Source organism: Euprymna scolopes, chromosome 5 (genome assembly GCF_053919585.1).
Source record: "Euprymna scolopes isolate OS-2025 chromosome 5, ASM5391958v1, whole genome shotgun sequence".
NCBI classification, from domain to species: Eukaryota; Metazoa; Mollusca; class Cephalopoda; order Sepiida; family Sepiolidae; genus Euprymna; species Euprymna scolopes.
This window is the reverse complement of record NC_136486.1, coordinates 140,755,793-140,768,936: the sequence shown is the minus strand read 5'-3', so window position 1 is coordinate 140,768,936 and position 13,144 is coordinate 140,755,793. Positions and strand designations below refer to the sequence as shown.

Below are 13,144 nucleotides of genomic sequence, written 5' to 3'. Positions count from 1 at the left end.
ACATAATTGTTTTAACTTAATTGTTTTTAGAAAATTGTTTTAACATAATTGTTTTTAACATAATTGTTTTTAATATAATTGTTTTTACCATAACTGTTTTTAACATAAATGTTTTAACATAATTGCTTTTAACATAATTGCTTTTAACATAATTGTTTTAATATAATTGCTTTTAACATAATTGTTTTAACATTATTGTTTTTACATAATTGTTTTTAACATAATTGTTTGTAACATAATTGCTTTTAACAATTTATTTTAACAAATTTTTTAACATAATTGTTTTAACATAATTGTTTTAACGTAATTGTTTTTAACATTATTGTTTTAACATAATTGTTTTTAACATAATTGGTTAACAATTGTTTTTAACATAATTGTTTTTAACATAATTGTTTTAGCATACTATATCTAAGCTACCTATATCACATGACTTTATGCCTTGCTCGAAGTTAATGCTATTAGATATAATGATCTCATTGTCATCTTTACCTATATTAACTCATACGACGTGACTTAAATAAGTTTTCAGACATTTTTGGTATGCTTACTTCTATTGATAGAACACTCATGCAACATATGTACCCTTCGAAGTAATCTCCACCGACTGCAATGCGCGTGTAAACGATTCCAATAACTTCTGGATAGCCTCATGGAAATCCTGTTGTGTTACCCTTGTAACAGCCTCTATTATCTCCTAAATTGTATCATAAGGACGATCTCTTATGGTGATCTAATAATAAGCTTTGTGACAAAACCACAAGTCACAGTAAGCAAGATCTTGACTCTATGGAAGGTGAGGAACTGTCTTGTTGCTCATCTTGGTCATAAAACGTATTTCTTTTTTACCATTTCTGAGAACATTTGAGATAAAACTCGCGCAAATCCTTCGCATCCCCCAGTTCTCTGTAGATAATTGTGTGTACAGTTCTGTACACTGACATAATATTGTGTACTTAGTGTCTCTATATACACACGACGCTCCATAGCCATTGGCATTGATTTGAGCTATCAATTCCGCTGTTTTGGTTTTTACCTCTCATAATCCCTCATGGTTTTCCTGCTTTTCTGTAATCTCCTATGCACAACAAAAACTGATGCTCGATACAGACAAGAGTATCCAAACGCAGTTCGAAGAATTTCATACGTTTATGGGATTTTCCAAGTTTCAAACAAAATTTTATTGCATGTAATTCTTAAGTGTTCTTACGTCCAGATTGCAGTTTTATAATTCATCAGCTGTGACAATCAGACTTTAGTTTGATGTATTCTAATTTCTGCTGTAGCTGTTACTTTAAAGATGAAATCGTAAACAATTCTTGGATATCTCATTAGATGTATAAAAATAATATGTTGAGATTTCAAGAGTTTACGCCATGTTTAAATGCCTGTGCAAACATATCTGGAAACTTCTTAAAGGCACATCGTATTTTAAGATATTATATACCAGACTGATTGTGGTTTCTGATTGCAAAGTTTAAAGTTATGAAATGTCTAGATACGTTGATGGCTCGTGAAACAACGAAACATCCGCCTTAAAAGACTGTAATCCGATTATGAGTGAATTACAGTTTTGAAAAAAGTTTTTTCTAGAAATAAATTACAAGTAAAATTAATTCAAAATACAACAGTATTGTTGATCGTGTTAAATAAATTTCGATATATTCTAATATCAGTATAATTAAATAGTGCTTGTTAACTCATTACATCGGTTGCTTATGCTACATTAAGCTTAATGTAGTGTAAACGATTTTCACATTTTACTTTATAAAATAGACTTTTTCATAAAGAGCCCTCATACGTTAAAAATGAAGAGATCTCTCTTGCTTCCTCATTTAAATTAATTACATTTATTTGTAAATTAAAGAATTTAATTAGAAACCTTTCAAAGTTGTAGAATTAACGGTAAACAGCGTTGTTGATCCGCACTTGGAACGCGATTGTATTTATAAGTAATCCTCATTATGATTTATTGTTTTTACTTCTAATTCAATCAGTTTAATGAAAATAACAAGGAAAATGTGTTGATTTGGATAAAAGAGAAATGACACATATTTATGTAAATTAAATCAGTCTTCATTATGAACGATGAAAATAAATTTGATGACAAATAATCTGTGAATTAAGTGAATACACTTGCTGATGGAATTGTCGAAAAAAAAAGATGATAGGATAAAAGTGTAGAAGATAAGCGTTGGACAAACACGATGGGTGTCACGAGCTTAGTCAGAGAGCAGTTACTGGAAGAACTGAACATATATTTATATATATATATATATATATATATACATATATATATATTAATATATATATATTTAAATATATACAGATATTTATATACATATATATATATATTGATATATATATATATATTTATATATATATTTATATATATGTGTTCTAATATATATATATATATATATATAGATATATATATATAGACATACATGTTTATATATGTATTTATATATATATATTTATATATATATATTTATATATATATATATTTATATATAAATACACACACACACACACATATATATATATATATATATATATATATATATATATATATATATATATATGTGGTGTCACGGCTTAGTCAGAGAGCAGAAAATGGGAGATGAACATCTATTTATATATATATATTTATATATATACACGTTTATATACATATACATAAATTTTATATTTTTATCTAGTATCTGCTTATATATTACTAGCAGAGCTCCTGAACCGGTGTTGCCCGGTAGAAGCAGCATCATTCTCGAAAAAGCTGTTGTTGGTATTGCCTAGCCGTCAACCTCTTCATTACGAACGATTTTGGAATAAACACCCCCAACATCCTCCGGGTAATAAATGCTTTCGGAAGGGACACCCTCAACCTCCCCTTGTTAAGAACGGCTTTCGGAATAGACACGTCATTTTGTGTGTGTGGGGGGGTTAAAATATCTGCCCCAAATTTAACCTTGATAATCGCTGTCATGATCACCACGCGAAAATATGGACAAATCTGGAAATTTTGGGTGCAGTGTCGCTCAGAAAATAAAAATGAAAATATTGGGTACTTATGCATTTTTGTTTCCGTGCAGAAATCATGTTATTATTTTTAAAGCCATTCTAAACATTTCATAGCAGGGTGTTTGCTAAATAATCTGTGCTTGCAATATACAATTTAAATATCACATGATTACATGTTAAATAATAACGTGATTAAATTTTACCTCTATAAAGTTCGTAAATCATTTATGATATAGACATATTGCTCATGTCAAAGTATCAAAAAATATGTTTACATGAAGCAAGATACCTGTGTTGACCGTAAGGATCTCGTTTTAGTTAGAGAGTATGCATCGATATAGGAAAAATAAACAATATAAAAAAGAAGAAAAAAAGAACGCCCAATTATAAAGCAAAGTAAAATAAAAGCCAAAACAAAAGGTTGCGTCGTCAGTAACTACCTTGCCCAAAAACATCTGTCAAATATTAGTCTTTTTAAAACGCAAATAGGGCACAAATACGTAAGTAAAACAAAATATAATTTTTAAAAATAATTTTGAAACTGTAGTTTCTATAAAATAATTTTGTGCTTATGCACGTAGATTACCCCCGCGGTATTTTTTACAAATAATTGTCATAAAAAATTATATTGCTTAATATTCGAAAAAAACTACTTATTTGCAGACAAGTAAGGTGCGGTATTCCTTTTTTAAACTCAAACAGGTCACAAATAAGATAGGTAAATAAAAAAGATAAAAAAAATAAATTCGCAGCTGCATTTTATATGAAATCATTTGGTGCTTATGCCAGTAGATTACTCTCACATTATGTTTTAAATAAACATTAAAAAGGTATTGCTAAAAAATCGAAGAACTGCTTATGTACGAACAACTAAAATGCACTATTTATTGTCACCATAATATTTCTCGTTTAGAATTATAAAAAGTTGGGTACTTATGTATTTTTGCTAATTCCAAGTTTTATTTATAATGTTTAAAATTAAAAATAAAAAATACAAAAAGTCATGCCCATATTGTTCATTAGTAAAGAAAAGGTTTTTAATGTTTTAAAATATACAACTTCTTTGTGTATTGTTTAAAAGTAAGGAAAATATTATTTTTAAAATAAACATAAAGTGCGTAATCTTTTTCAAAAAGTTGTTTTTTATCTTATTCTCTCTCTCTCTCTTTCTCTTTCTCTTTCTCTGTAGCAATCTGTCTTACCTTTCTCTCTCTTACTCTGTCTCCGTGTCCATTTGTTTACAAAATGTGTCGCTTGCTCGCTGTTATGGCAAACCGCGAATATCGTTTATTATTATTTTTTTCCAGAAAACAATAATTGTATTAACAAAGAGTAGAGTTTATTTTTTTTTTACAAAAGAATCACAACTTATCAAGGCCAGAGGTCACTGGATGATAAGGGTTAATATATATACAGTGGTCAATGGGGCAGTGTTAGTAGTAAAAATTTGGTAAATTTGATTACTTAAGGGGAACAGCCTATAAAGAACTTGTTTACGACCATAATATAGTTAGCCGAAAAGGAGGCAAATGGATGAGAGTTTCACAGGTGTGACATTCTAAGAAAGAAGCTTTGTCCATGGAATCTGCGTTTAGGATTAAGAACAGATTAGAGTAGGGGAAATTATTAACAGCGTTTTCAACTAGAGGAGTGTTTCTGGTGTAAGTTTGGCGAAGGGGGCCATAGATTAGAGCCTAGCAGAGCACTTGCCATGAAAATAACGATAAAGCAGAGACAAGTTCGCAATGTGTCTTTTGTGAGAAAGAGATTGCAGGGAAGAGAAAAGGGGTATCCTTCACTAGAGTACGATATCTATTTTGAACTCTGTCAAGGTAGAATATGTCTTTCTAGCAGCTCCTTCCCAAACGTGGCAACAGTACTCCATCTTTGGGCGTACCTGGTTTTTATGTAGGTAGTGAATTGCATCAGCAGTGTGGTATCTACTGGATCGATAGAAGGATCACACCATTTTCACAGCGACCTTGGCAACAGATTTGATGTACGTGTTCTATTTCAGATCAGGAATAATGGTCAAGTTCAGGAGCTTGTCAAAACATGGAGGATCCCCGAGATGAGAGCCATTCATTGCAATTGCTGCCAAATGGGGATCAAGGCGTTGATGATGTAAAGACAGAAGCTTGGTTTTAAACGCATTAAAAGTATCCATCCACCTCTTTCCCCACTGTACCACATGCTCACGATCAGAGGAGAGAGTATCAGTGAGAACTTATATATATCAACTTCAGAAAGACATTCGGCTAGACTAGCACCCGACTTAAGCCAGGAATCGAACCTACAAAACCTACAACTATCTAGTTGAACGTCTGGAGTTGCATCTGATGCCTATGGAACCAGCCCTTGCTCATATGCTCAAATATCAATTGATAGACACATTTTGATCGCTGAATATGTTTCCTTTCTTACTAACTAAGAGCTGCGCATTACGCTAACAAACACCAAGCGAGATCATTTACGACATTTTTCTCCTAAAAAACGGCATTTACATAGTACATACAATCTAGTCTTACTATTATATAAATATTAAAAATTATTCTATAAATGGAAATGTGTGTGAGTTCGTTTCAAATGGATTCAAAAAAGGCTGGGCCAATTTTTCAAAATTTCACACAGAGATACGTGCATGGGATCGTAATTACGTATATTTTGGGGGTGGGGGCTCGGCTGATAAATATCGATAATCGATAAAATAAAATTAAGTAATAAAGCTGATTTTTAACCAAGTACAAACTTAAAAAACAACAAAAAACAAACTTTATATCCTATATACATTTAAGAAGTTTTATCACTGCAGAAGCAGAAAGCCTGTCATATAAAATCAACAGTATGGCAGGGACGTTTGAAATGAGCATTTCTTTGTCAAGCATAACTGAACCATATACTTTACTTTTGCATGTCTAACTTAGATTTTCACAAAACTTCAATTTATCTATTATATATATAAAAGTTAACGTGTGTGTGTATGTGTACATTTTCCTGCGAAATAACTCTGTCAATTTTCGAAAGTTTATATACAGTGTACTGAGATTTGGGAATATCTTTGTCATCCGTTTTCAGCCAGGAATTTGGCTGTCAAGGGGTAAAAGTTCAACGATTTGACCTTTGAGAACTCTACAAAACTCCTTCGCCAATTTTGGGTCTAAACACTTGAAATTTTAGATATAGGTTCGTTGGACATGGATCTAACTTAATAACTTGATTTGAACCCCAAACAATAGATGTTAAGGGGTCATAATAGGGGGAAAACTTAAAAACATTGACCGCTTTTTTTTTTGCTCAACATACACCGCCAAACACTCAGGCAACGCCGGGCTGAAATACTAGGAATTTCATAAAATCAACAGTTAATTGTTTCATAAGGTTTAACAACATTCAAAACTCTCTCTTTTTCTCTCTCTCTCTCTCTTTCATAATAGGAGATTTACACATCCGGTCACTATATACAAACAGATGTGTTGACTTCGGAAATATTAAACAATATAGTGTGTCAGTAGAAAACTAAATGTTAATATTTATCTGAAAATATACATAACATTGTAGTATTTAAGAACATTTCTTTTTCTTCTTGCGATTTATCTATAAAATTTACATCGCTAGTTACATATATATACAAGGCTATATACATCAGCAAACTCATTGTTTTGTTAATTCCTGGTCAGATGTATGAATAAGACATACAAATATGAAACCCTCGCATGAAATTGTTTAATATTATTTCAATCCTCACTGAACGAAAAATAAGGTATACATAGAAAATATCGTAAAAAATATATATTTAGTAACTAGTAAACTATCTTTAGAGCATAATATTATAAAACAGAGCAAAAACGAAAAAATATTTTAAAGGTTATCATAATGAAAACCATACGTATAAATCATTGATGTTCAACCTATCTAGTAAACTTTTTATTAAAATATAAAATGTTTAAAACAATAAATCTTTCAAAAAATCTGCGAAATTCCATACTGATAATTATCACTGGAAACCTGCCATTTTTTTTGCGTTTTTTCCAGTGATGGTTTCCTTCTATTCGTGAGAAAAAATGGGCAAATCGATGTTATTTAAATAAATAAAATTGGTTTAATTTACATATACTTTACGTGTATAATAATGTAGCTAAATCATGCTGGGACTTGCCTTATTTTGAAGGCTAATCTAAGTTTTTGATAGATCACTAGTATTGCGTTATATCTACAAGCAATCAAAATGTTCCGTAAAAAGACATACACATATTAAAACCGAAGTTGTATTCATTTGAATCGATTAGACACTGTGGTCTTAGTACTCGATATCGTTCGTTACTTATTTATCAAATCAACATATATTCGTGATCACTTTTAAAAGTTAACATTTATGCAATCCTCGGTATACAGAAGGCAATATATTACTTTCGTTCTTATTTACTTTCCTCCCTGGGAAAGCTGAGTTGGGCGCAAAGTCAGTTAATGTTAAGAAATTTGAACTTTGTTAAATAGAGAACTCAGGATTAAAAGAGAAATAGAAATCGCCTTACTTAAAAAAAATATTTCACCTCCACTGTTTAGGAGCAAAAAAAAATAGTGTATAATCAGAAAAGATATTGCGATTTGCTTATACCAACTGTCCATGGGGTTACTTGTTAATCGTATCACTGAGTACTGTCTAATCTAATTATTATATTCGTTTTATGTGATAACTTGGTCGTGTGTAATACGACCTTGCACTGTCCGTATGTAATATCGTAATAATTTGTGCTACATATAACATCTCGTAAATTAATATATGGAATTTTCCAGGGATGTAAAACGGGCATGTTAAAAAGTGAAGTCCATAAACTATAGGTGAACTAAATTTAGCATTGTGTTTTTGGCGGGATTCTGTAACAATGTATACCAATTTATTATCCGTACACTTGTTTATATATATATATATATATATATATATATATATATCCCAAATAAATATAGAAGAGATATGTGTAAAGTACGTTTCGTGGCTAAAAAGCTAATAAAATAATCGCACACGACGACTGGACATCACTTATAAAAGCTTGAAAGCCACACTAGGAAAAGGGTTAATAGATGTACGGTAATCATTAGGACAAACGTTTCGAAATCATTAGCAGTGGGGATTTGATATAATTTTATAATTTCAGGCGAGTTTCAGCTAGAACTTGTATAGATTTGACTGGAAGATAACCATATTGCACTCAGCTGGACCCGCGTTTCAAAGGTGGGCCATTCTAAGAAAGAAACTATGTTCATGCAATCCAGGTTTAGCTTTAGACACAGATAGAGAGCGGGAAATGTTTGATAATGTTTGTAGTTAGAAGAGATTTTTTATAGGAAAGTTGATAAAGGGGGGGCATAAACTTAGCTGAGACGTGAATCTGCCATGAAAATAAGGATTTAGCATTTACCGACTACTTCTTTCCTCATTGCACTACGTGTTAAATTATCGAAAAAGAAGAATCATAGAAACCTTTATTTCCAGCCTTTGAATTGTTGCTGTATGTAGATGGTAGTGTATTTTGCATAGATGTTTACGAATAACCATAGAATGTGATTTGGGAGATCATCGAGGAAGGTCAGGAAAAGAGTTGAAACCAGAATTGAATCCCGTTGGAATGCAGCGTTTATACAATGAACTTCTGATTTCTGTCCATCAACGACTATTTTATAAACCAATCAGATGGAAATGAATTAATAACTTATGAGACAATTCCAGCAATTCTGTAGCTTGGGATCTTGTGAAGTAAACCCTTATACCGTATGCTTGGATATGTCGAGCAATTCTCTAAATTAAAACCTCCATCTTGAGATTAACTAAACCAGTGTTATATTACAGTTAATACATCAGCTTAAGACCTAGCAAAACTGAAGCTATATTGCATGGCGTTGAGTTGGTTATTTCTGATGATGTGGTTGTCCCCTATTCTATTAAACAAAGATTTAAGCAGCGTATTCATTATGCACAATAGACTTATTTATCACTAATGGAAAGGGCATACCAGATCTGAACTTTTAAATACGACGCAGACTAATGTAGTGTTTCTGAGTATTTTTCATTTAGACAACGCTTTTACAGCGTTGATAGCATTGTAGTTAGTTCTGACACTTTTTTAGCACTAAAATTGGAATGCCGTCCGGACAGGTTGCTTTACTTGAGTCAATTTATTTGATAAGCTTGGCAAAATCACACAAAGATATTTGTATATTACATAGTATGTTTTTAGTCACAGGCAGTAAAGTTCTAAGCAAAGGGTCAAGGTTTGTAAGATGCTAATGAGATTACCTGAGCACCGTTTGGAATGACGGACTACGGACAGATTCTTTGACGACCACCGACGTCGCCGCGGCAAACAGCTTCTCGTATCTACTCTGTCTCATCAGGGGGACAGACACTGCCAATGCTGGCAGGCCAAGCCCCCTTCCGAGATTGGAGCATGGAAGAAGCCGACCGGGCAGTCCTTCGGAAGCCTGAGCCAGCGACGTACCCCTCCTCGGATGATCACATCAATGGCTTTAAGGACGTTACCATGAGTGTTCCCCAACACCAGGCCATGAAGAAGTTTAGGTATTACGTGACCGCGCAGCAGTTCGATTCGTTGGTGCGGCTTAAGGGGAGCAGCCGACAGCTCCTCGATCCACCCATGAACTCGCCCCCTAAAGGGAGAGGGGAGGATACCCTTCCACCCGAACCGAACGCCAAGATACTCGAAGTTCCCGCTTGTACTGATGTTCTTGATCGGGACACTGCTCGCTGTTAGCTGTGGTTGCGCCAGGAAGACGCGCTTTTCCTTCCCAATGGCCTCAATGGTTATCGCCAGCGATACGTATGTGTATCCGTCCACCGCAGATAACATCACGGAATGCTTTATCCTTTAAGTTAAAATATCGAGAGTGAAACTAGTTGTTGATAATAACTTATAGAAAAGCGTTAGAAATGACACTCTTAGATGGCAATGTTTGGCATATATTAGCTAATTTAAGGCAATTATGAAATCCATAGACAAGCGGAATATACCAATAACTTAGCTTCTAAGGCCAATAGTCACTGATTCCTGTCCAGTAAGACGAGACATACCTCATGTAACTACCTGAGAGAAAAGACATCACGATATTGTCACTCGATGTACATAAAAGAAAGGCAAAGGTAATTAAGACGTTTTTCTAAACAATCTATGTATCATTACCCAGATAAATATGGGTCCTCCTTGCTAAAAGTTTTCAAATGTCATTAATTATAAACAAACATCAACATATCTATACATTTTTCGCTTTTATATTTTTGTAGTAATTAAAACCCGTGTTCAAACTTAATGGCGCGACCCATTTTATTTATGGATTTAGTTATATTTTTCTTAATAACCGACTGAACGATGAACTATTTAAAACGTGAAACACCAAACAAGAAACAAATTAATGTACTTTACCTGGGGTTCCAGGAGCACCGACTTTCAATGGTTCGCAGTAATCCTTTGTTTTGCGACAAAACTTATTCAGTGTGTTCATCTAGAACGAAAATGAAGAAACATAATTAGGATTATTATTAAAAATTAATACATTGCAAATATTTTATTAATGTATTATTTTCATTATATTATACATTTAATCAATATTAAAACATAATTAAAAGCGCCAATTGAATTTAGTTTTCGTTGTATGTGTTAGAGTTACGACATACTGCTGGAAACCGGTTTAATCACATCATGACATCCGTTATAATGACTTTATACAATCCAATACATGTTTTTTTTAAATGATTAAAAAAAACATTAAATACATCTTATGAAATTATTTCATTGTACAACCCGATTTAGTACAGACGATGTATATATATATATATATATATATATATATATATATATATATATATATATATATATATATATACAACGTCGTTATAACTACAGTAATTATAATAAATTGTTTCCAAAATAATTTATTTACTTTACAACAAATTCTTAAATTAACTGAATTTAATTAATTAGAAAATTGTAACAATATAAAGTAATGACCTCCCATGATTGCAAAGAAAAACGAAAGCATACATATGTAAGAAAAACTGTATTCTGATTGTATCAGATTTAGTATTTAAATACTTAACCTTTCCAAATGATTGTGATTTGTTGTCTCATCAAACCTAATATGTTTTACATCTGTTATTAAAGTGTCTTAGTATAATCAATAATAGAGAATTGGTTCTATATTAGTATTTCTAATATATGTATATATTTAAATGCACTGCACTAGAAATCCATCGTTCTTTTTAATCTGCAAACCATTTATTTTCATCGAAAGCATATGCCACTCAAGTGCACCTCTGTAGATATGTTAAAAAAGTTAGTAATTTACAAATAAAATAATTCAAACATATTTTTGAAATTATTCAATAACAATTACAAACGTAATTTAAATTAGATCAATTTTGAATGGAATAAAACGGTGATCATATTTGACTTTTGAATGTTATATCATTCGTAAAATAAAGTAATGAAAAAACATTGTATTATATGTACAAAATCAAAAGAAAAATGGTTCAATGAATCAAATAAAACACAGAATATATCTATACTTACCAACAATTAACTTTCTTATGAAAATGCAATATAGTTTTCAATTTGAATGAAAATGGCCATTGTACGTGGTCAAATATTTACTTACATACTTTGATGAATGGATCAAATGTAAATCGTAAGAAAACATATGAAATTAATCAATTTTTATTGAAATAATCTATTTGGATTTTAGCAAATGTAAAATAATTACAATCGTGACATAATTTTTAAATAAGATTATAATATTTAGAATAAAAAAATTGTGCAGATTATAAAAAATAACAAAAAATACACAAATCAAACCTTCGCTTGAATAACATCAGCTAATGCGGCACATAATTTCGTTTTAGATTTAAGGATGAAATAAATGCTAGACAGTCTATGGTTTGAGTGTGTTGGTGATGCGATGTATATGTAAACAGTACCGTTCTTTTGGGCTAATTGCGCTAAGTAAAGTAATCGTGCCAACCATGTAAATGTGCTCTTTTGGCATATAAAGAACACTTTTTAGTTGGCGCAATTACTCCCGGATTTGGCGCAATAACCCCAAAGCACGGTACGTATTTTTAAAGAACATATTGCATTACTCCATGAAAATGTAACGTTCAAAAAAGAAAGATTACGAGAAAGTGGGTTTTCGATTTCTATCTGCATACATTTTTTTTTTTTGGTTTTTAATGTTTTCTCCAATCTTCTTTTTTGCATGGACATCTTAAAATAATAAAAATGAGGATTTTAGCTTGAATAGTATTGATATATATATATATATATATATATATATATATATATATATATATTGGGAGGAGATACTACTCTTATCCGCGATTTAACTTTGTTCCGTTAGTCTGATATTATTTTTTCCTATATTACTTTGTTTTGGACGTGTGTTTACATTGTCTCGTTTAAGTTTAATAGTAAACATAACTTTTATAGATAATCATTTTGTAATATACATAATTTATACGAGCTACCTTCAATAAGTTTCCTGAGATGTTTCTATGCCCACTTTTATTGATAGTCCACACATGGAACTCACGTCCTTTTCCGAGTAATCTCCTTCGGCTGTAAATCACTTGTTGCAACAATTTCTGAAGAGCCCCATGACAATCCTATTGCGTAAACATGTCAATGACGTTCGTCACGGCCTCTTTCATCTTTTAAATTGTCTAATAACGACAATCTGTAAGTATTTTTTCTAGCCTAGGAAATAACTAAAAGTATCATGGAGCAGCTGCTGGACTATAGAGAGGGTGAGAAACGTCTCGATGCTCATAACTACATCTTTGTTTCTAATCTTCTCTGACCATCCTTGGAATAAACTTCGAGCAAATATTTCGTATCTGCAATTTGTCGCGAATAATCATACGGGGCCGTTTATTTTGGGTCAACTTGTATTTAAAACCCGCTGAGTTATGTCACGTGATCTTGACGTCAGCAAGCTGTAATGGCAGTCTTAATTTAAAAACATTGTTGTTATCCGTAAATATTTTTTAACCCTCACACAAGCTAAACTATTAACTTCTACGCTATGACAACGTCACCAAAGTTATTAGCACGTTAAAAAT

The 13,144-nt window shown here is 31.8% G+C and overlaps 1 protein-coding gene across 1 annotated transcript in view; it reads right to left on the bottom strand.

The window, feature by feature from the left end:
* The window catches only part of LOC145276640 (uncharacterized), a 748,502-nt gene that overhangs the window by 675,821 nt on the left and 59,537 nt on the right, over positions 1-13,144 (bottom strand). Inside the window, exon 3 of the mRNA XM_080127831.1 lies at positions 10,455-10,533. Coding sequence (XP_079983957.1) covers positions 10,455-10,533 — 79 coding nt within the window. The remainder of the gene's footprint in view (positions 1-10,454; positions 10,534-13,144) is intronic.